The sequence below is a fragment of the Mauremys mutica genome, chromosome 10, assembly GCF_020497125.1.
Source record: "Mauremys mutica isolate MM-2020 ecotype Southern chromosome 10, ASM2049712v1, whole genome shotgun sequence".
In the NCBI taxonomy this organism is placed as follows: domain Eukaryota; kingdom Metazoa; phylum Chordata; order Testudines; family Geoemydidae; genus Mauremys; species Mauremys mutica.
The window spans coordinates 51,549,465-51,572,638 of NC_059081.1; the positions used below are offsets into that span (position 1 = coordinate 51,549,465).

General features: G+C 41.5%; 1 protein-coding gene across 5 annotated transcripts in view; it reads left to right on the forward strand.

The window, feature by feature from the left end:
• The window catches only part of MYO1B (myosin IB), a 192,200-nt gene that overhangs the window by 95,982 nt on the left and 73,044 nt on the right, over positions 1 to 23,174 (forward strand). For all 5 annotated transcript variants that reach the window (XM_045032174.1, XM_045032176.1, XM_045032175.1 and 2 more), the window contains one exon: positions 4,173 to 4,236. In XM_045032174.1, the coding sequence (XP_044888109.1) occupies positions 4,173 to 4,236 (64 nt within the window). The remainder of the gene's footprint in view (positions 1 to 4,172; positions 4,237 to 23,174) is intronic.

Genomic DNA, 23,174 nt, shown 5'->3' on the forward strand with positions numbered 1-23,174 from the left:
CAACTCTTGCTTGGTTGTGGCTTTGAGCAGGAGCAGAGGGGTCACTTGGATAAGGGATCTTTCTCCACCTGCACCTTTCACCTTGGGAACTATTTAAATATACTGAGTATTAAAAGACCAACGTTGCTTCTGAATACTACCCCACACCTGGCATAAATAAATAAGACCAATGTTTCTTCTGAATAAACTACCCCACACCCGCCATAGGACTTGCACAGCCAAGGAAACTGAGATACTTTCTGTTAGATCAGACCTGTAAACAGCAATGACTCTTTTTCAGAATTGTTGTTATTCGCGTTTATATAATTGATCTTCCTAGTGAGTAGATGAAAAGACAGTTACATTATGTAGAAAGAAATGTATAGTAGTCATACTGATGACAATGTGAGTAATTATAATTAGCTCTACAATTATTTTTGCATAAACAGTGCAGGTTTTTAATGTGTTAATTTAAAGATTCCATGTTTGCCATATCTTACTGCCTTATTCAGTAGGAGACAAAAAATGGGATGGGGGGACGTGGAAAAGATGAGTTTGATACTGAACTGTGGCACAACAAAGAATTGTTTAAAGACCCTTTGTTCTTGTATCTGTAAATGGAAATCGTTCGTCCATCCAAACTCCTTCCAAAGTAAATGAGAGTTCACCCCTGTATGTAGGGAGGAACTTGGTTCTCTTGACCACTTATGTTCCTAAAGACGAAGTCAGGTTCTATTCCTTTGTTTGACCAAGGCAAATTATATTAATGAAGGATTAAAAGATTTTTTTAAAATCATCTCCAGCATTAAAGGAGGGCAAGCATACTTTTGCAAGCATTGGTAAGTTTTCATGACATTTTTACAAGGCTGAACTTGAATTCCAAAAGGAGAGAGGGTGTTGGACCACCTTTCTTTTTCATTTTACATGAAAAGCTTTTCTTGTAAGAAATTAATGACCGTGTCGTTTGAAAGGAAAACATTTTTGTCATAGCACTACTTATGAAACCAGCCACATTGCTCTGTGATGTACAGTATTTAATGTTCCCTTTCACCCAATAGAACCTTTCACCTCTCCCTTCTGAATAATTGCTTAATTCATGATTAGTTGTGACCCCTGTTCTAAAAATGCATTTGTCTTCTGGTAAGAGTTTTCATTGCTTTCTGACTTTAACATAAAATTAGACTGAAAACCAAAATACGCAAAAGAGAGCTAAATTTGAGAGTTGCCACTTATCTGGCTGGACGAAACATAATTATACCTCAGCTAGATTTGATGCTATTCCTGACACAGTTGGCTGCCTAAATGGTCATGTGACAAGAAGCATTGTGCTATTTAGCAAGTTAATCACTGCATGATATCATCTCTCCTCCTTCTTTTTTTTTTTTTTTTAACTCTGCGTCTTTAATTCAGATTCATTTTGCAGGAATGAAGTTTCCACATGTGTTTACTCTTCAGTTTTGCTACGAACACCATATTAGCTATTCTGGTTTTCTGTTAGTTGATTTGTACTCTGCAAGTTAATACCTTGTTAAGGAAAGATTTCAGCATAAAATCAAATGTGAAACTGTATAGGAACTGGCAACATATATAATTGCTACTAATAAGCTGGAACTAAATGTTTGGAGACTCAAAAGACTGAGCACCCATCCCCAAATTTCTCTTAAGAGCTGAAAGTAGAAAGCCACAAAGAGCTCAGTTTATACTGCTGTGTACACATATGGATTCAAATTCAGGCTCGAGCCTAATCCCCCTTCTGTCTACACGCAAAATCATGCTAACCAAGGGCTTGGACCCAGGGTGCCAGGACCAGTGGGGTGGAGGGTGCAAGCCCCAGTTAAACCAGGGTGTGGGGTTCAAGCCCTGTTGCTTTGCAGTGTAGACGCAACCCCACTGGACTTGTGCTGTGGGTGTCCGCTGAAAGTATCCCACAATTCCATGGGCTGACTTTGAATATGGGTTCAAATGCATTAGAATATCTCTATTGCTTTAAATTGGGCCCCAAAGTTGATTAGGATGGTACATTCACACTGCGGTCCTCCACCTGAATAGAACATAGGGATGCAGTCTGGCCGGAGAGCTGCTTTTGTCAGGGGAAGGCCTCTCCCCCCCGCCCCAACTCTTGGTCAGTACCCGGTGAGAGAGTCTTATGCTGCTTCCACACAGCTGAGTCTGCTCTGACTGCTCCTCTGATTGACCCTGCTTGTTTTTCTGAATTGGACAGAGTAGAGTGTTTTTATCGCAGGCACTGTAGGCTCTAGAGTGTCGTAAGATGTTCCAGGAGTGAGGCAAGGTCCAAGGTTTAGGCGATATTGGAGTATTTGGGGTAGGGGAGGAAAGGTGCCTGAAAGGTGGTGTGGAGAACAAAACAAGGAGTAAAAGTAGATGAAACCAGGAAGGTGGAGGGGAAGAAGAGACGGCAAGGAGATGGGAAGTGCAGAAGGTTGAATTTGGGAGATCAGGAATCTGAAGGGGGAGAGAGTACAATCAATTGTCTTTCTCTCTTCAGAACTTGCTTTTAAATCTAGAGCTAAAATAATCTTTGGGGAATGTACTGCTGGCCCAGTAATTGGAAAATTGGAATTGTGGTAATTCTCTGATTTAATTACTTTAAAAACTTAATGTAATTGTGAAAAAAAGCCAGAATTTACCAGTTCCAAATTAATTTTTCAAACAAGAAAATACAAGTACTTTCCTGTGCTGTCTCTGACACGGCTGCCAACATTGTGAAAAAAAATTACTTGTTACTGTTTAGCTAGACATTAAATGAGCCAATCCTGACAAATTTTACCCTGTAAATTAGAATGTATCTTTAAGGCAGTGCTTAAGGAGTGTAATATGATAATCAATTTTATGTTATTCTGTGATGGAAAGTTGTCCTAAGTAAAATGAACGGAAATGTGTAAATACAAGACCTTCCTTTTCAACTCATTGGCTCCATTAAGTAAGCACTGGGGGGAGGTGAAACAGAATCATCCATTATACGGGAATGTATTTGGAGTTTGTTTGAATTATTGCCAAAATGCATTATCCTTGAACTGTTTGCCCGTGAGCTGTACTGTCGTTGACTTCATAAACAATAAGGGTCCGTTGCTGTTGAAAGTAACTGTTACTAAATTGAACACCTGTCACATAAAGTAAAATAACGCACAGAATGAAATGATCTTCTGTGATGTAGAAAAGTCAAACAGAAGTCAAGGAAAGGGACTACACTTGTACTGTTGAAAGTTAAACTGAGGCTGTGGTAACAGGCTGCTCAAATCTTTGCCCCAAAGATCTGAGTGACGAGGCAGACAATTTAGTGGGAAAAGGCTGTAGCTTTATTAAGTCAAGAGACTCATTTAACACATCAGCAACTACAGCTTATCCTACCCCTCAGCAATCCAAAATGATTGTAATACCCTGTGAGTGCTCTGATCCACTCCTGGAAGAGCCCACACCCAGAACGAATTCTGTTCTTAATCTTTGACAGCCGAAATATATAATTAATCTTTGACAGCCGAAAACCAGGTTCCTGAATTCCCCAGCCTACTTGGTCTGGTAATGCCTAAAAGGTAGCAAGTATTGTTTTCTTAGACTATGTCTACACTGTTCCGCAGGCGTGAACTGCAGAGTGCACCAAAGTATTGCATTCTTAACTGCCCAGCATGTATGCAGCTGGAGAAAACTGAAAAGAACCTTGTTCGTGTTAAGAGTCTAATTTGAAAGAGGATCATGTTGATGCAAACTAGGTACCTTTTAATCATGCCACCAGGGTCCACAGGATCACAACATGTTGGTGCACTCTGCAGTTCATACCCCAATATTCCCGTCAGTTTCCTAAAATCCATTAAGTATCCATTTTGGAGATGGTAATCCCACTGCAACCAAGACTGCATAACAATCTTGGGTCTTAAAAACAATCACAATTATTTCTACAAACTTAAAAAATACAAAGCCAATTAACCTGCGTTAGAAAACCGCACCCTCTGCAGAGTATAGCCTACTACCATAAAAATCTCCAGTTGGGATAATAAAATTCTTAGAAACTATTACATCGACCTATTTACTATTTGTTGTAACTTAAATACACACACCACAAAGAAACAACTGAATTTCTCTGTAGTACATTAAAATGGCCGTGCAACTTTTTAAAAAGGTCTGGAATGGTTTTCCTTAGATTTGCCTAACATTCTTAAAATCCTTTGTTTCAACAGGGAAAGTATATGGATATTGAGTTTGATTTCAAAGGTGATCCACTTGGCGGAGTTATAAGTAATTGTGAGTATTATATTTGGTACTTACTTAAAACATTTAACAGGCACTTTATTCAAAATGTGCAGTAAAAAGAGGGGAGATGAGTTATGAGGAGATAGTGTTTATTTTTAATTAGAACTCAGTATGCGTTACGTGATAAAGAGGTGGAAAATTCTAGTTACTTTTTCTTTGGGACTGAATTGTATAGAAAACAAAGTAAAATGCATTTGAAAATACAGACCAGGACTATTGAAAACTATTGCTTAACGGGTCCATAAGACAGGTATATGGGGCTGTATATCGCCCATCCTTGAAGCTGTTATCTGAGAGGGAGCTTGGTGTGGTGATCAAATTCCAGATATGTCGTTTTCTTATCAGACTAATACTCCAATGTTGAGAAATTGTTAAAAAATACATGAAAAGTAAGAAGTCATTAGTTTGTGCTGACAACAATAAAGGAGCGGTGCAAAAATACCCTTCTGGTATAGACTGCAAAAAGGGGACATAAGAACATAAGAATGGTCTGACCCGGTATGGCCTAAGGTCCATCTAGCCCAGTATCTGTCTACCGACAGTGGCCAATGCCAGGTGCCCCTGAGGGAGTGAACCTAACAGGCAATGATCAAGTGATCTCTCTCCTGCCATCCATCTCCATCCTCTGACGAACAGAGGCTAGGGACACCATTCTTACCCATCCTGGCTAATAGCCATTTATGGACTTAGCCACCATGAATTTATCCAGTCCCCTTTTAAACATTGTTATAGTCCTAGCCTTCACAACCTCCTCAGGTAAGGAGTTCCACAAGTTGACTGTGCGCTCCGTGAAGAAGAACTTCCTTTTATTTGTTTTAAACCTGCTGCCTATTAATTTCATTTGGTGACCCCTAGTTCTTGTATTATGGGAATAAGTAAATAACTTTTCCTTATCCACTTTCTCAACATCACTCATGATTTTATATACCTCTATCATGTCCCCCCTTAGTCTTCTCTTTTCCAAACTGAAGAGTCCTAGCCTCTTTAATCTTTCCTCATATGGGACCCTCTCTAAACCCCTAATCATTTTAGTTGCTCTTTTCTGAACCTTTTCTAGTGCTAGAATATCTTTTTTGAGGTGAGGAGACCACATCTGTACACAGTATTCGAGATGTGGGCGTACCATGGATTTATATAAGGGCAATAATATATTCTCAGTCTTATTCTCTATTCCCTTTTTAATGATTCCTAACATCCTGTTTGCTTTTTTGACCGCCTCTGCACACTGCGTGGACATCTTCAGAGAACTATCCACGATAACTCCAAGATCTTTTTCCTGACTCGTTGTAGCTAAATTAGCCCCCATCATGTTGTATGTATAGTTGGGGTTATTTTTTCCAATGTGCATTACTTTACATTTATCCACATTAAATTTCATTTGCCATTTTGTTGCCCAATCACTTAGTTTTGTGAGATCTTTTTGAAGTTCTTCACAATCTGCTTTGGTCTTAACTATCTTGAGTAGTTTAGTATCATCTGCAAACTTTGCCACCTCACTGTTTACCCCTTTCTCCAGATCATTTATGAATAAATTGAATAGGATTGGTCCTAGGACTGACCCTTGGGGAACACCACTAGTTACCCCTCTCCATTCTGAGAATTTACCATTAATTCCTACCCTTTGTTCCCTGTCCATTAACCAGTTCTCAATCCATGAAAGGACCTTTCCTTTTATCCCATGACAGCTTAATTTACATAAGAGCCTTTGGTGAGGGACCTTGTCAAAGGCTTTCTGGAAATCTAAGTACACTATGTCCACCGGATCCCCCTTGTCCACATGTTTGTTGACCCCTTCAAAGAATTCTAATAGATTAGTAAGACACGATTTCCCTTTACAGAAACCATGTTGACTATTGCTCAAGAGTTTATGTTTTTCTATGTGTCTGACAATTTTATTCTTTACTATTGTTTCAACTAATTTGCCCGGTACCGACGTTAGACTTACCGGTCTGTAATTGCCGGGATCACCCCTAGAGCCCTTTTTAAATATTGGCGTTACATTAGCTAACTTCCAGTCATTGGGTACCGAAGCCGATTTAAAGGACAGGTTACAAACCTTAGTTAATAGTTCCGCAACTTCACATTTGAGTTCTTTCAGAACTCTTGGGTGAATGCCATCTGGTCCCGGTGACTTGTTAATGTTGAGTTTATCAATTAATTCCAAAACCTCCTCTAGTGACACTTCAATCTGTGACAGTTCCTCAGATTTGTCACCTACAAAAGCCAGCTCAGGTTTGGGAATCTCCCTAACATCCTCAGCCGTGAAGACTGAAGCAAAGAATCCATTTAGTTTCTCCGCAATGACTTTATCATCTTTAAGCGCTCCTTTTGAATTTTGATCATCAAGGGGCCCCACTGGTTGTTTAGCAGGCTTCCTGCTTCTGATGTACTTAAAAAACATTTTGTTATTACCTTTGGAGTTTTTGGCTAGCTGTTCTTCAGACTCCTCTTTGGCTTTTCTTATTACACTCTTGCACTTAAGTTGGCGGTGTTTGTGCTCCTTTCTATTTGCCTCACTAGGATTTGACTTCCACTTTTTAAAGGAAGTCTTTTTATCTCTCACTGCTTCTTTTACATGGTTGTTAAGCCACGGTGGCTCTTTTTTAGTTCTTTTACTGTTTTTCTTAATTTGGGGTATACATTGAAGTTGGGCCTCTATTATGGTGTCTTTAAAAAGGGCCCACGCAACTTGCAGGGATTTCACTTTAGTCACTGTACCTTTTAACTTTTGTCTGTCTAACCCCCTCATTTTTGTATAGTTCCCCCTTTTGAAATTAAAGGCCACAGTGTTGGGCGGTTGAGATGTTCTTCCCATCACAGGGATGTTGAATGCTATTGTATTATGGTCACTATTTCCAAGCGGTCCTGCTATAGTTACCTCTTGGACCAGCTCCTGCGCTCCACTCAGGATTAAATCTAGAGTCGCCTCTCCCCTTGTGGGTTCCCGTACCAGCTGCTCCATGAAGCAGTCATTTAAAGTATTGAGAAATTTTATCTCTGCATTTCGTCCTGAAGTGAAATGTTCCCAGTCAATATGGGGATAATTGAAATCCCCCACTATTATTGGGTTCTTAATTTTGATAGCCTCTCTAACTTCCCTTAGCATTTCATCATCACTATTACTGTCCTGGTCAGGTGGTCGATAATAGATCCCTACTGTTATATTTTTACTAGAGCATGAAATTTCTATCCATAGAGAATCTATGGAACCTGTGGATTCGCTTAAGATTTTTACTTCATTTGAATCTACACTTTCTTTAACATATAGTGCCACTCCTCCCCCTGCACGGCCTGTTCTGTCCTTCCGATATATTTTGTACCCCGGAATGATTGTGTCCCATTGATTGCTCTCAGTCCACCAGGTTTCTGTGATGCCTATTATATCTATATCCTCCTTTATCACAAGACACTCTAGTTCACCCATCTTATTATTTAGACTTCTGGCATTTGTGTACAAGCACTTTAAAAACTTGTCCCTGTTTATTAGCCTACCTTTTTCTGATGTGCCAGATTCTTTTTTATGTGACTGTTTATCATCTGATCCGGCCCTTACATTATACTTTTCAGTCCTCTGCTCCTGACTATAACCTGGAGATTCTCTATCATCAGACTCTCCCCTAAGAGAAGTCTGTGTCCGATCCACATGCTCCTCTGCAGCAGTCGGCTTTCCCCCATCTCCTAGTTTAAAAACTGCTCTACAACCTTTTTAATGTTTAGTGCCAGCAGTCTGGTTCCACTTTGGTTTAGGTGGAGCCCATCTCTCCTGTATAGGCTCCTCCCATCCCAGAAGTTTCCCCAGTTCCTAATGAACGTGAACCCCTCCTCTCTACATCATCGTCTCATCCACGCATTGAGACGCTGAAGCTCCGCCTGCCTACCTGGCCCTGCGCGTGGAACTGGGAGCATTTCTGAAAATGCCACCATAGAGGTCCTGGATTTCAGTCTCTTCCCTAGCAGCCTAAATTTGGCTTCCAGGACATCTCTCCTACCCTTCCCTATGTCATTGGTACCTACATGTACCACGACCACCGGCTCCTCCCCAGCACTACACATAAGTCTATCTAGATGCCTCGAGAGATCCGCAACCTTCGCACCAGGCAGGCAAGTCACCATACGGTTCTCCCGGTCATCACAGACCCAGCTATCTACATTTCTAATAATCGAATCTCCCATTACTAACACCTGCCTTTTCCTAGAAACTCGAGTTCCCTCCCCCGGAGAGGCAACCTCAGTGCGAGAGGTAACCCCAGCACCATCTGGAAGGAGGGTCCCAACTACGGGAAGGTTTCCCTCTGCTCCCATTGACTGCTCTACTTCCCTGGGCCCTTCTTCCTCCTCAACAGCACAGGAGCTGTCTAAGCGGAGGTGGGACAATTCTACAGTGTCCCGGAAAGCCTCATCAACATACCTCTCTGCCTCTCTCAGCTCCTCCAGTTCCGCCACCCTGGCCTCCAAAGTCCGTACATGGTCTCTGAGGGCCAGGAGCTCCTTGCAGCGACTGCACACATACGCCACCCGCCCACAGGGCAGGTAATCATACATGCGACAGTCAGTGCAATAAACTGGATAGCCCCCACTCTGCTGCTGGGCTTCTGCCTGCATTGTCTCCTAGTTAGTGAAAGGGTGGTTTACAGAAAGTAGTTTTAGAATGTAGTTTGGTATATAGGTTTTAGGATTTTAGGGGGGGGCCACGGGGAAGGGGTTAGGGCTGGCGAGGGGCTCCCACTCCCTTCCCACTCCCCTTCTAAACTCTCTTGCGAAACTCCCTGTTAGCAGCCCCTGGTCGCTTGTGCGCGGCTTTATAAAGCCCTGGCCTGAGTGAATGCCCCGCCCACTGATTAAGGCTCAGCCAATTACCAGAGGCTTCAAGCTTTCAAACCTGCCTCCAACTGCCAGCCAGAGCACACGGTCCCTCAAACAACCAAACAAACAGACTGACAAACACAAGCTCAGCACGCGGCTTTATAAAGCCCTGGCCTGAGTGAATGCCCCGCCCACTGATTAAGGCTCAGCCAATTACCAGAGGCTTCAAGCTTTCAAACCTGCCTCCAACTGCCAGCCAGAGCACACGGTCCCTCAAACAACCAAACAAACAGACTGACAAACACAAGCTCAGCACACAGCAAGTAACCCCCAAACACAAACAAACACACACTACAGACAGTCACTTACCCCACAGATGCTGTATTAGCTCCTCCTTCACCTGGAGAACTCCCTTGCGAAACTCCCTGTTAGCAGCCCCTGTTCGCAAAGCAAATGTGATTTCTTTTGCAGCTCACCTTTTAAGGCTGTGCTTGGAAGAGTTTATTACAAACAATGGAATATGAAACTCAAACCAATAGCTATTTAAAATGTGGTTACCATTAACTTTGAAATTTTGCAACTAAAGAAATTTGAGGCCAACAGATGCTATGTTTGTTTAATGTTGCACTCACCAAAAAATAAATATAGCCAACACAATTTTTATTATTCAGACTTTGTGTATTGTTTTTCATCTAATATTCAAAATATTTTGTATCCAAAAAATAGTTATCTAATACAGTATGTGAACTTTCATTTGTTTTGTCTATAAAATGCCAAACTAATTATCCTGATAAAAATATTGTATCTTGCCAAAAGGAGGCCAATACAGTAGTTTTGTTCTTTGTTTCCCTTTTCACCTATAAAGCAACCTCTGAAGGGTGTAGTTTTTAAGCCTTTGTGCTCTAGAGTTCATGTCATGCCAAAATATTTCCTATGTGAATGTTGCAAATAGAGCGATGGAGGTTCTGGCTTATCTTTTGAAGAAGCAGAAACTAATTGTACCACATTGTCTAGGTGAGCAGAGTGATTATGTCAAGACTTCAACTCATTGCTTGAAAAATTCTGAACTATACGAATATGTAATGCTATCAGTCTCAATGGGGAGGAGGGCCTCACCAACCCTGTTTTTATGGTGTTACATGGTCTATAAAATGGATTATATTGTAGCTTATATTGCCATTAAATATTATTGCTTTCATAATGACTTCAGAAAGAAGATCATTGACTAAGTAGTGTTCTTAGGGAATCCAACACTTGGGAAGCACAGAATGTTTCATGCTTTCGGCATTTAATCATTCTTCTTTGATAATCCCTTTACTATAGGACCATATCTTACAATGATCTCCCTTGTGGCCCCCTTCAATGGGGCAACGTGGGTGCAAGGAGCTTCCCATAGGGGACCCGAGAGTATAATTAGGAAGATAGATGGGATTCATGTAGGTTCCATCTATCTTCCATTGAAGAGAGAGACTTCCATCGACTTCAGTGGGAACTGATCAGACCTATAGTGTCTTGTGTACCATATGTGGGAGTAAAAGCCATCAAGCAAATCTTGTAAAATGGAAACACCTGCTGAGCTAGTCAGGTCTGGTCTGTTTCCAAATTGATGACAGCTTATATTTAATAATTATAAATTATATATCTGTATCGAAGTATCTAACAACACTTTTTCATGCATTTGGCACCTTACTACATGACTGCTGTCTTGAAAAAGAAATAAGTGGAAAAGTTCATTGTGATTAATAGGATTTATCTGATCTCTAGGCATGTGTGTTGAAACTGACTGTGATCAGCCCCTTAGGACTTGTCTATGCTACAAAATTAAGTCGACTTTATCGAATTAGACCTTAAGCCTCTGAATTAAGTCAATTGTGCGTGGCCATACCATGCTCATTGTCTCAATGGAGTGCGTCCTCACTAGCAATGCCTGCATCGATGCACAAAACAGTGCATCGTGGGTAGCTATCCCAAAGTGCAACTTGCTGCAGTGTGTTTTGGGAAGTTTGTGCAATGCCTCATGGGACCAAAACATTGTTGCAGAGGAGAATGGGAACATTGCAATGGCATCCCATGATGCATTGTGCTCCCTCCCTCATATCAATGGCAAACAACCCAGTGATTTTCGCACTTTAAAATTGCCTTATGTATGCCATAACCCCAGAAGCATGGAGCCTGCTCAGTTGTGCACTCTTGCTGTGAGCATCTCAAACACCTCGCACCTTCTCCTGCAGTATTTCCAGAGCCGAAGTTGGGTCCGCCACACAGAACGTAGCAGCCCTGCTGCAATCCATTGGGAAAAAAATTCACAGTTGCTGCTGGCAGTTACAGAGCAGCTGCACTCTGTTGAGTGCCATTTCTGGTTCCATGAAACAAGCACTTACTAGTGGGACCACATTGTTTTGCAGGTATGGGATGACAAGCAGTGGCTGCAGAACTTTCAGCTGCAGAAGGCCACCTTTCAGGAACGTTGTGCAGAGGTTTCCCCTGCCCTGCAGTTCAACAACACAAAAATGAGAGCTGCTCTGGCAGTGGAGAAGCAGGTTGCGATCGCTGTTTGGAAGCTTGCAATGCCAGACAGTTACTGGTCAGTGGGGAATCAATTTGGAGTAGGTAAATCAACCATGGGAGCTGCTGTTCTCCAAGTGAGCGGGGCCATTAATCGACTTCTGCTATGAAGGGTAGTGAGTCTGGGAAATGTGCAAAAAAAAGTGGATTTTTTTTCACAGAAGTGGATTTCAGAAGTCAACATCAGAGGCGACTTAGGTCGGCGTAAAGGACCCAGTAGTGTAGACGCATACATTAACAGGTCGACTTAAGGCAGCTTCCTTCGACCTAACTTTCGTGTAGACCAGTCCTTAGACTATAGAACAGAAAGTGTTTTCTAGTTTATGCAGCCATATATCTTCTTGCTTGATCACAAGCCAGATGTTGTAGAGCCAGGTGAGTGACCAGGATGATAGGTAACTCTAAGGAGGCTGTGGTGTGATTTAGTGGCATTCTTTTCCCAGTGACTGCACACCACTAATGTCCCAACATGGTGCACAGGTGGTGCTGTAATTTCTCATTTCTTGGGTGAGATGTAGATGAGGTCCTAATTGTAACAGTAGCCACTGTCGGCGCGGTTCTGTGGCCTGCAATGCGCAGGAGGTCAGACTAGATGATCATGATGATCCCTTCTGACCTTTGAGTCTGTGATACTGACCGCAGCATGAGACTGGTATAACTGTCTGTAACTCCTGCATGTGACCTGTTACATTGGAATGGGGTCAGCAAGTGCTCATTGAAGCTTAAAAAGCAGTAGGAGTTTGACTGGCAGGGAGAAAAGGGCTTGTGTCTCTCTTAAGCTTCCCCTGACTGTCTTTGGGTTTTGGGGGAGGAGAGAAAGTTACCTGAATCAAAGGGTGACTAGAAGAGGCTGACTCAGGTGGGGATGAGCTGGGCGGGACCCTAGTGGCTCTGGGTGCGCCGGGCCAGGCAGGAAGCCCCTGTCAGAGCGACCTCAGTTAACGATTAACCCGGTTAAATTATACAATTTTAATTGTTTAAATGGTTAACTTTTTTTAACCGATATTTACATCCCTAACTCTACCACCATTAGTAGTACTTGTTCTCTAATCTGTATCTGGGAAATTAAAGTTTCCCTTAATCACTCAATTCCCGGTAGTATTTATGTAATTAAAAATATTAAAGACGTTTCTATCTGTATCCAAATTGTTTCTTGGTGGTCTGTAGCAGACCCCAAGTGCCGTCCTAGTGGAGCCTTTCTTCCCCAAAGTAATCTTTATCCAAACAAATTCCATTTTATGAATTCCTTCACTTAGAATTCTCTGCCGTCTACCTCGTCATCAATATACAAGGCTACTCCACCACCTTTACCTTTATTCCTGACCTTCCTGAACAGCATGTACCCTACAATACCTGAATTCCAGTCATGACTACTATTCCACCATGCTTTCCATTATCACTATAATATCTGGTTTTACTTCCTACTCCAGTAGTTCTAGTTCTTCTATTTTGTTAACCTGGCTCCTTGCATTGGCATACAGACATCTTCGTTGTTTCTGCTTGGCTTCACCCAGATTCCTTGCCTGACTAGGTACAGTGTCACCTGCCTGACTGTTACTATCAGCAGTTATGGCGTTGTCTTTCCTCATGTTGTCCGTTTTCCTATCCTCTTTTGTTCCTTTCTCTATTCCTGTATCCTCTTTTACTTGATTTTCTTCTTGCTCAGTATTAGAATCAGATGTGGAGATTACATGTGCATCTCTCAAAAGTCTTCCCCAAAATCCTAGTTTAAAGCTCTTTTAATCAGTTGTGCCAACCTCCATCCCAGAAGTGTATTTTTGTCCCTACTCAGATGGAATCCATCCCACGAGAACGGGCCTCTCTCTATGAATACTTCCCAGTAGTCAACCATACCAAAGTCCTCCGGTAGCACCTTTGCTCTCCTTCTCTAGGGACAGGTAGAATACCCCTGAAGATCTACATGAGCCTTCATTACTTTAAGCATCTTCCTCAACCTTCTGTAGTCTTCCTTGAGGCATTCTAGCGAGAATTTAGCAGTATAATTTATTCCCACGTAAAAGGAAAACAGTGAGCATTTAGATGGTCAGTCTTTTCATGGAACAACCCAAAGCTGTCACTTTTTTTGTTTACTTCTCAATGTAACGCATGCCAAAAAAAATTCTGTATTTAAAGGGTTCATAAGGTAGACTACTGTTATTTCTTAGGAACAGGTATAGTCATTTTAAAAATTACTGATTTTCTTGATGCAACAATTGTACATGGAAATTGGATATATTTTGCACTTGTAATTGCATATTCAACTTTTAAATCCATGCCCTAATTGTGTCCTACCCTAGAATAGTTCACTGAAGTGTGAATGTTTGAGATTTATAATGTATTTAGTGACATACAAACAATCCTGAGATGGTAGCTACAGTTTTGGCAGTAATCTTTCTGATGAGTCACAGAAATTCTTCATATGCTTTGTTGTCCATTTAAAAAAAAAATCAGCTTAGAGTTAAAGGCTGGAGGTATTAAAAAGTTTATATATTCCCATGTTAGACAACTGTAAAACATCTCAGTTACTAAGTAACAAATATTTCTGCCTGATTTAAAAAAGATAGTAGTAGAGGGAATCACTTGCTGAATGCCTGCACACTTCTTAACATGATGGTGGTCTTTTCTAACAGACCCTAAACAGTATCCTAACCTCACCCTAATTTAATGATAAATTAGTAAATAACTATGAACCTAGATACAGTAGATGTAATGCCTGGTTTAGAAAAGAATTTTAATTGACAAGGACTTAAAATCCAAATGACAGCTTATGACTAATTAAGAATAACATCTATATTTTCACCTCCTTCAGAAACAATATGAAAGAAACCTATGACCTTTTAGATTAGCAAAGCAACTAATTTATGCTACTGTAAACACTTGATTTTTGCCTTTTAAAAGGTATATGTAAGTGTGTATTCAGTGAAGAATCAACAGTAAGAGCAAAGAACTTTGGTTATATAGTATGATCGTTGTTGTGGACTTTCCATTGGCCAAAGCAATGTTACTAGGATTTCTTATAACTACAGATTTTTAAAACAAGAATATTTTTAAAATGTCAAGTTTTTCTAACTCCCTTGTTAGAGATGGATTTTTTTTTGTTTTGTTTATTTCTGCAGTAGTTTTTTGATTACATTAAATATGTAGCGTTAGGACTTTTCTAAACCAGGAAAAAGGCTTGAAATTCTGTTAGCTAATTTTTTTTTAAATGACAAACACCACTTACTACCTAGTGTAAACAGGCTTTAACTCCTTTTGAAAATGTGTATGAGTTGTGACTCACTGTAGATACTCCCAATAAGTCTGATGTGTTTAGGGCTTATTTCACTTAAAGGGGACATTGTTCTAAATATTGGGTTAATATTGGAAGGTCCTCTTGAAGAGCCATTATTGAGTTCTCTCATGGCTGAGAAGGGAATCAAGGAGGGGAAAAATATGACATGTCAGGAAGCTGCAAGTTTAACTGTAAAAATGTTCTGCTGCCTAGTGGTTGGAACATGCCTTGTGACTTGGCCTGGATAGCCAAGGAGAGTCCCGCTGTGTGAAGAGGAAGGGACTAAATATTACTTCTGCTAGATCATTTAGAACGTATTAGGCTAATGACATTCATTCCTCTCTTGTGGTGTTTTACGATGTATCCTCATTACTTTCTTGACAGTGAAGTCAATTTGTTGTACATTTAGAAAAATAGAGAGGACCAAATATTTCTGCATCCGACAAAGTGGGTATTCACCCACGAAAGCTCATGCTCCAAAATGTCTGTTAGTCTATAAGGTGCCACAGGACTCTTTGCTGCTTCCACTCAAACTTAGTTTCTGTTGGTCAGAAACAAGAAAAATTGATTTGTATATTATGGCTCGCCAAATGTATTGCACAGCATTACTAGTTGTCTGGGATTTGTGATATCACATGCAGTCTTTTGCTAGATGGATATTGGAACGATGTGCCTCAAGGAACAACAACAAGTATTTGACTTGTAAGCCATATGTATTTACAGTAATGACCTTTCCGAAGAGATTTTATCCTTAACACCAGTTTTATTGGGTGTTAACGTTTAGATTCTTTTCCATCCAGACAAAAGCCCTGATGGATACTGTGTGTACAATGTAAATGTACATGTGCCTAATGTATGTGTGTGTACTGTGAGTATTTTCTATATACAGCACTAACATTTACAAAATGTTCACACGTTGTTTGTACCTGCATCTATATGCATAAAACGACCGGCACTTCTGTGCAGAATTGCCTACAACATGCTGAAGTGAACTTTTTGCAAGAAATGGATGCAATTTGGTATTGCAGTTAATTTTTTTGTATTACTGTAGTGCCTAGGACCCCCGGTTGTGGACTAGGACCGCATTGTGCTAGACACTGTACAATAATAGAAGAAAAAGATAGTGCCTGCCCCAAATATGTACCTATGTGGCATTTCCTTTGAAAATTTGGTCTGCAGGATTCATAGTCATCAGGAGTTAGTGCAAAATGTGTTGGTTATGCTGACTGTTAAATCTGTACATTGGCGTGATTTGTTAAAATGCTGCTAAAACAAACAGAGGGGCAAAGGAAGGTTAACCAAAACCAGAGTTTTCTAAGAATATGACAGATGATTTGGATCACTTTTGCCAGTCTCATTGTGGCCTGCACATGGACAATGAATAGCAGAGCATAAACTCAGCTTTAAACAAGATTCCAACGTATGGCTCCGTTGTTACGGTAAATACCTGATTTTCTGACTATAACATCTTTGTGAAACTTTTCTTCACTAAATATTCAGACAGACAGTGTAGTGAACATTGCACTTTGGAAATCTGATAACTAAATTAGTTAACTTCCTTGCTTAACAAAACCTCAGAAGAAAAATCTAAGACACTGATCCCTCTCACACAACTAATTTAACATATGCTCAGGAAACTGTTTACATTAAAGTCTCTGAAGGCATGCATGTAATTAGAAAAAAGCCATGTGTCTCCTATTTTGCCAGAGCTCCATAGCTGAGCTTTTAAAGCTGTATCCAAGTAACAAATATGCCTTTCAACCCAAAAGGTCCCAAAGTGCTTCACAAACTGTGTCCTTTCCACAGTGCTTTTAAAATACAGCCACTTTTGGAAGGGTGTCCAGCTACTAGTGGGCACCTTGCCCCCACCCCCCACACCTGCCGTAACATCGGTTCATTGAGGGGCAAATCCCAACGAGCCTTTATAGACCCCAGGGGCCAGCCGTGCCCAGGGGCTGCTCCCCAGACCAGGTTCTCCCCTTCTCGCCCCCTGAACTCCCCTGGAGGGTGCATAGCCCCCGCACAAGCTCTCCCCACCCCACCCTGGCAGCCCCTGCCCCGAGTCCACTCACTGGCTTTGCCGGACTTGGGCCGCTGCAACAGCTCGGCAGGGAGGAGCTGCCTTCTGGGGGCTCCTGGGAGTGTGAGCTGTCACCGCTGCCCCTCCCAGAGCAGGCTCAGGGTCCCGCGCCCCGGCAGTGGCTCAGATGCCCAGGAACTGCAGAACCTGAGCATGGTGAGCGGGGAGCTGGGGGGCGCAAGGGGGCCCCTGCCTGCATGCATCTGCTGCAGCCTGCAGGAGCCCCCCCCCCGGAGGGGGCGCCAGGCCACAGCCTGGGCAGGAAGGGCGGGGGGTGCGGCTGCTCCCCGCTAGCGCCACTGCCGCCTTTGCAGGGCTCTTGCCCCCCTGCGCCGCCTCCGCAAGCAGGACACTCTGGCTCTCCACTGCCTCTGGAAGGTGGCTCCTCCCTGCCGAGCCAGGGCACCACTTTTTGGCGCCCCCAGGGCCGTCCTTAGGATTTATGGGGCCCTGTAGTATTATTAAATTGGTGCCCCCCATGCCCGAGGGCAGCCTGAGCTTGCAGCCTGGTGGGGGCAGAGGGACAAGGCAGAAAGAATAACAAGATGCCCGGCCCGCCTCATGGTGGCGGAGAGTCACAGTTCCCCACAGAGACCCCTGTACCCTCTCCCTCACGCAGAATGGACATGCAGAAGGTACCTAATTAAAAGCACTAATCTTGGGAATAAAAAATGTCAGTCACAGGTTTTTTGATATGCCCTGAAGTTTGTCAGACATTTATTTGCAAAAACTTTGTAGTAAGGGCAAGTCAGCTGTCTTGCTGAATACAACATGAAATATTATGGAACACATGATGCAGCTCTTCTCTGGTTTACATTTTCTTAATCAGTATTTCTAAGCTGATTTTCTATTTTAAATGTGCTTTTAACTGTACTCATTCCAGATTACTACATATTTAACTCACTGAAACCGACATTATTTTAAATTAATCAGTCACAGAGGTTTAGTGTGTTCATAACAACGTTAATTGCTTTTAGAAAAAGAGAACACGAATTTACTGTGTGTGATCTCCATAACAATAGATATGCTTATGAAATTTCGCCAAATTTAAAAAATATGTTTCCAAAGATTTTAGGCATAACAAAGGATTTTATATCTTACTAAGGTACTGATTTTGCTTAAAACTAGTTAATCAGATAGTCAGAAGTAAAGAAAGGGGAAACTCTTGCTTCAGCTATCTGGAAGCAAAGGGCTGTTGCTTCCTTCAGTGGGGGGGGAGGAGGGGAGGGAAGAGGGGGTGAAGGGCGAAATGGTTGGACAAAAAGGACAGGATGACTTTGGAAGTAAGTTTTTTTTACTATAGTAATTAAAATGTGTATTTTAGATAAAGGTGGTCTTTTGAAGAATTTATTTAAAAAACCATATGTCTGAAGATTCAAGCATTTAAGGCTAAAGATGATTGTGCATCTAAAAATCTATACAAGGATTTTTTAGAGATGTGATTTTATAATCTTCACCAACTCACTAATGAAATAGTTTAAAATTTGCTTTAAAAATAAGGTCCTGTAGACTGACGTGCACAACTGTTTTTGTCAGTACATTCAGAAACTGACAGTAGATACCTGGGGGTTAGCAAATGCCTGTTAAATGTCTTCCTTACCCCTTGAATGGCTCTTTAACAGTTTCAGTGTTGTGCTAATAGGTCTGGCAGGCTGGAGATTTTTTCTCTTTTAACTACTAGATCCCCTTCCCAGGAAGAGTCGGAGCCTGCAGGAAGGGTCAGAACAGGGATAGGAAAACCAGTAGGGTGAACACTAAGACCCAGTGGTGCCCCAAATTTTCAGGTGCCCTACCCAGCTGCCTATGCCTAAGGACAGCCCTGGGCGCCCCCAACCACTTGCTGCCCTAGGCAGCTGCCTAGTTTGCCTAGTGGTTGCACCGGCCCTGCTAGTGGGGCAGAAGAAAAACCAGGAGATTTAGATTAGATATTAGGAAAAACTTTCTAACTGTAAGGGTAGTTAAGCTCTGGAATAAGATGTGAAATCCCTGCCATTGAGGTTTTTAAGAATAGGTTGGACAAACACCTATAGGGATGGTCTAGGTTTAGTTCGTCCTGCCGCAGCTCAGGGGGCTGACTTGATGACTTCTCGAGGTCCCTTCCAGCCCGACGTTTTTATGATTCTGCATTAAGTAAGACTGAACCTAAAATTGTCCCCTGCTCCAGGGGTTCTCAACCTTTTCCTTTCTGAGGCCCCCCCAACATGCTATAAAAACTCTAGGCCCACTTTTGCCACACTGCCAGGGCCAGCGTTAGGGGGTGGCAAGCAGGGCAGGGCAATTGCCCGGGGCCCCATGAAGCTAAGTTGCTCAGGCGTCAGCTTCAGCCCTAGGTGGCAGGGCTCATGGCTCGGGCTTCAGCCCCATGCAGAGGGGCTGTGGCTTTCTGCCTTGGGCCCCAGCAAGTCTAATGCCAGCCCTGCTTGGCGGACCCCCTGAAACCTGCCCATGGCCCCCCAGGGTGCCCCGGACCCCTGGTTGAGAACCTCTGTTCTACTCTATCCTGGCGCATGCACGTTTAAACTTAGGTTGTCACTAGCAGGATGGCTGTTCAGTTAATTTATCTGTAAGAATGGTGTCCCTAGCCTCTGTTCGTCAGAGGATGGAGATGGATGGCAGGAGAGAGATCACTTGATCGTTGCCTTTTAGGTTCACTCCCTCAGGGGCACCTGGCATTGGCCACTGTCGGTAGACAGATACTGGGCTAGATGGACCTTTGGTCTGACCCGGTACGGCCTTTCTTATGTTCTTATGTAACGTCTCTTGACTCTTTCTTGACTCAAGCTTAATATTAATTTGACAGGATAGCTTCCTGTTAGGGGAGATATGACTTTCAAAAGCAGAATGGACCTGATTCTGCAGGGTATTTAAGCACATGCCTTACTTGGAATTCATGAGTAGTCCTAGGCTCCTATTGTGTTCAAATTTAGGCATGTGCTCAAAAACTGCTGAATTAGGGCCTAAATATGGTTACATTTGTTTTTGTGCACTACAATACAGTTTAAAAATTCGAAGGTCTGGGGGTGGTATGTAGAAGAGTTATGTATGCCTAAAAATCATATTTAGTGATTTGAATATTTAAATATTGCTGAGATGCATGTTAAGTCTCAGATTTGCCAGAACTAGATAATTGGGTCATAAATCTATAGAGATATTTAAAAAAAATTGTTTAGACAGATTACAAAATCGTATTCTGTAGTATTGTTTGTTTTGATTATATTACAAATATTCCACAGTCTAGTTTTAAAATGTAATTGTTTTTCTTTACCTTTCTTAATGTTTACATGACTGCAGTCTTTAGTCATTCAGAAGTCAGTGCTTCAGATAGTTTGTGCTAAAACCCAACTTCTCTGACAGTTCTTACAAACTTTTAAATGTTGTTCCAATATATTTTTGACAAATACAGAAATGCTACCGATTACCAGAAATTGAACCAGATGTAGAAATAAATAAGAAGTGTGTTGTCATTGATTGTAGCTCTGCTCATCTAAAATTAACATCAATGACACATTTCTGTATGCGTGCTGTATGCCAAAAAACCTGGAGCCTGTCGTCGCTAGGTGGTGTGGATGTTCAGCACCTCTCAGGTTCAGTCTCTTGAACTTAATAACCTTGACACAAATGTGGTCTGTTTCCTGCTGCGTTAAACCGTGTAGGTAATTTGATTTTGTGGTATGTGATCAAGCCAAAGGAGACATGTTTATAAGATAAGTGATTGCACTTCGTCTATGTTAAAGTGATGCAGTAGTGTTTGAAATGTTTGTAACTCTGAACAAAACATTCCTTCAAAAGTTTACAACTATTTGACTTAATACAGCTTTGAAACTTTACTGTGCAGAAGAAAAGTGCTGTTTTTAACCATCTTAATTTAAATGAAACAAGCACAGAAACAGTTTCATTACCTTGTCAACTTTTAAAAAACTTTCCCTTTATTTTTAGTGGTTTAACAGTACTGTTCTGTACAGTATTTACTCCTTTTTGTCTCTGCTGCCTGATTGTGTGCTTCTGGTTCCAAATGAGGTGTGCAGTTGACCAGTCAGTTTGTAATTCTGCTGTTCGTAACTCTGATGATCTACTGCACTTTCCATCACTGGATAGCGATTGTTTTTTAAAAGGTTTTGCAAAACTACTCGTTGCTGAATATGCTGAAATACAGCCACATCTGGAAACAGAGAAGACAAATTATAGGGTTATTAGATCATAAAAATGCAGATGTTGCTTGAAAAAAGACTGAAGTCATCCTAGCTGTGCCACTGAGACCTCAGAAATTAGTGAAATTCTCCTTACCATGGTCTTCAGCTTTTGAAATGCTGTGCTTGCTGTGGGTTTTGCCAATTGCCGTCCAGGTCAGTGTGGTGCTTTAAATTCTTCACCTTGGCACTTGGTTATTGAGCACAATGTAATTTACTTTGTCCCCGATATATTTGTAAGAGGCTTAATATGGGTTGGAGTAGAAGATGTTAAAATGTCTTAGTGGGAGGACTAGAATAGTCAGTTAAATTTTTATGTTCCCTGTGTTTTAGACTTAATTTGCTAGTCTTTTTAATCTAATCCCTTCTCCTGGTCCTGCTACATATTAACAGAATAAGTAAAGTATTCTTTGATTTATGCTGTGTTTGCAAGTGGGTTAAACTGTGATAATTACAACAGGCAACATGGAGACAAAGTAGTGCTTGTAACTGACTAAAATATTAATAAGTTCTATTGTACTCCTGCATGTTCTGAATGTCCTTGTCTTCATCCATTCAACGACCACAGCAAGGGCCAAATAATCTCCCTATTAACTGAGCTGGGCAGTGGGAAATTGCAGAGACAAAAGAGGGAAGAATTCTCATCCAAAGGCTGGGATGGGGAGAGATGTAGCTGCTTTGCAGCTGTTACTCCAGCGTAAGGGTGGAGTCATCTTTGTAGCACTAGAGCAGCCCCCCCCCCAAGAGTGGGGGAGGGTTGGATTTGGAGGATTTATGTAGTGCTGGATTCTCTAGCCACACCTACTCTAATGCTCTCCACATAGCACCCTGTCTGGCAGCATTCAGAGACATACACAAAACACAATGGTGGACTCCTCTCTTCTCAGCTCAGCACAAAATAAATGCGTACACTAATATGGCTTATTGCTACCACAGTATGCTTAGAAAATTACAGTGAAGCCAAGCAGTTTTCTGTATATCTTTCTGTGCAACACTAGTGCCGCAACTAGTTCGTAGAGACAAAAAAATTAATAAGAATATAAATGTTTAACTGCCAAGGGACATACAGTCACTTTCCAATAAGGTAAGTGTCCTCAAACCGGTCAGGAAGTGAAGAGTAGCACTGAATTTGGTAGTGGGTATTCTGTTAACTCCTAATGCTGCATTTCAAAGTAAAAATGAAAATTGATGAGGAGCTGAATTCTACACTCAGTGTCCACACACTAACCAGGCTGCGGGGATGTTTAGCAGAGAAATTCATTTTAGCCAACTCAAAACCCTCAATAGTTGACTTCTGTGAAGTGTTATCTGTAATTACTGGTCCACCAAAACTCTCCTAGAAAGTAGCATCACAGCTACCAACAGTCTCAGTGCAACTGCTTTGGAATTACATGGGGACAGAATTTGGCCTAAGGTGTCTAAATCCATTCTCTTATCCATGTCAGCCCCCTGGTCACCTTGGTGATTTCTGAAGAACTTTCCTTTCTCTTCTGTATCTTCCTTTTCTGGATAGAAAGTGTAGAGACAGCTTATTCTAACTTTTAAAAGAATAATTGAACAGGATGCAGGATGCTTCATTGACAGTGTTTGACTAGAAAATTTAAATAGCTGCTGACAAGGTATTTGGTGCCATATGTAACCTCTACCCATGCAGTGTGGATTGAGTGTCACTTTAAGTAATTCTTTCTTATTGCTGCTGGGACATTCAGAAAGTACACCCAACCTTCGTTTTGAATAGTTTTGCACAATGATTATCAAGCTCCCACAGATGCCTAATGAAACTCTTAACATATTAAGACGCTAATGCTGATGTTAATTGAGCATGTTGCCTTTAATGTAGCTGGAATTTTTAACTGCACATAGGTTTCAAACTGTTTCAAATTGTGACGCTAAACACTAAATTAAAAATAATTACAAAGCTTTGTCTGGATTTTGTTTGTAAATTAACTGGGTGACTTAGACTAGGCATGAAAGCAACCATGTTCCTTTTAACATGTTGAGATGTGTACTCTTAAAGGGCTTG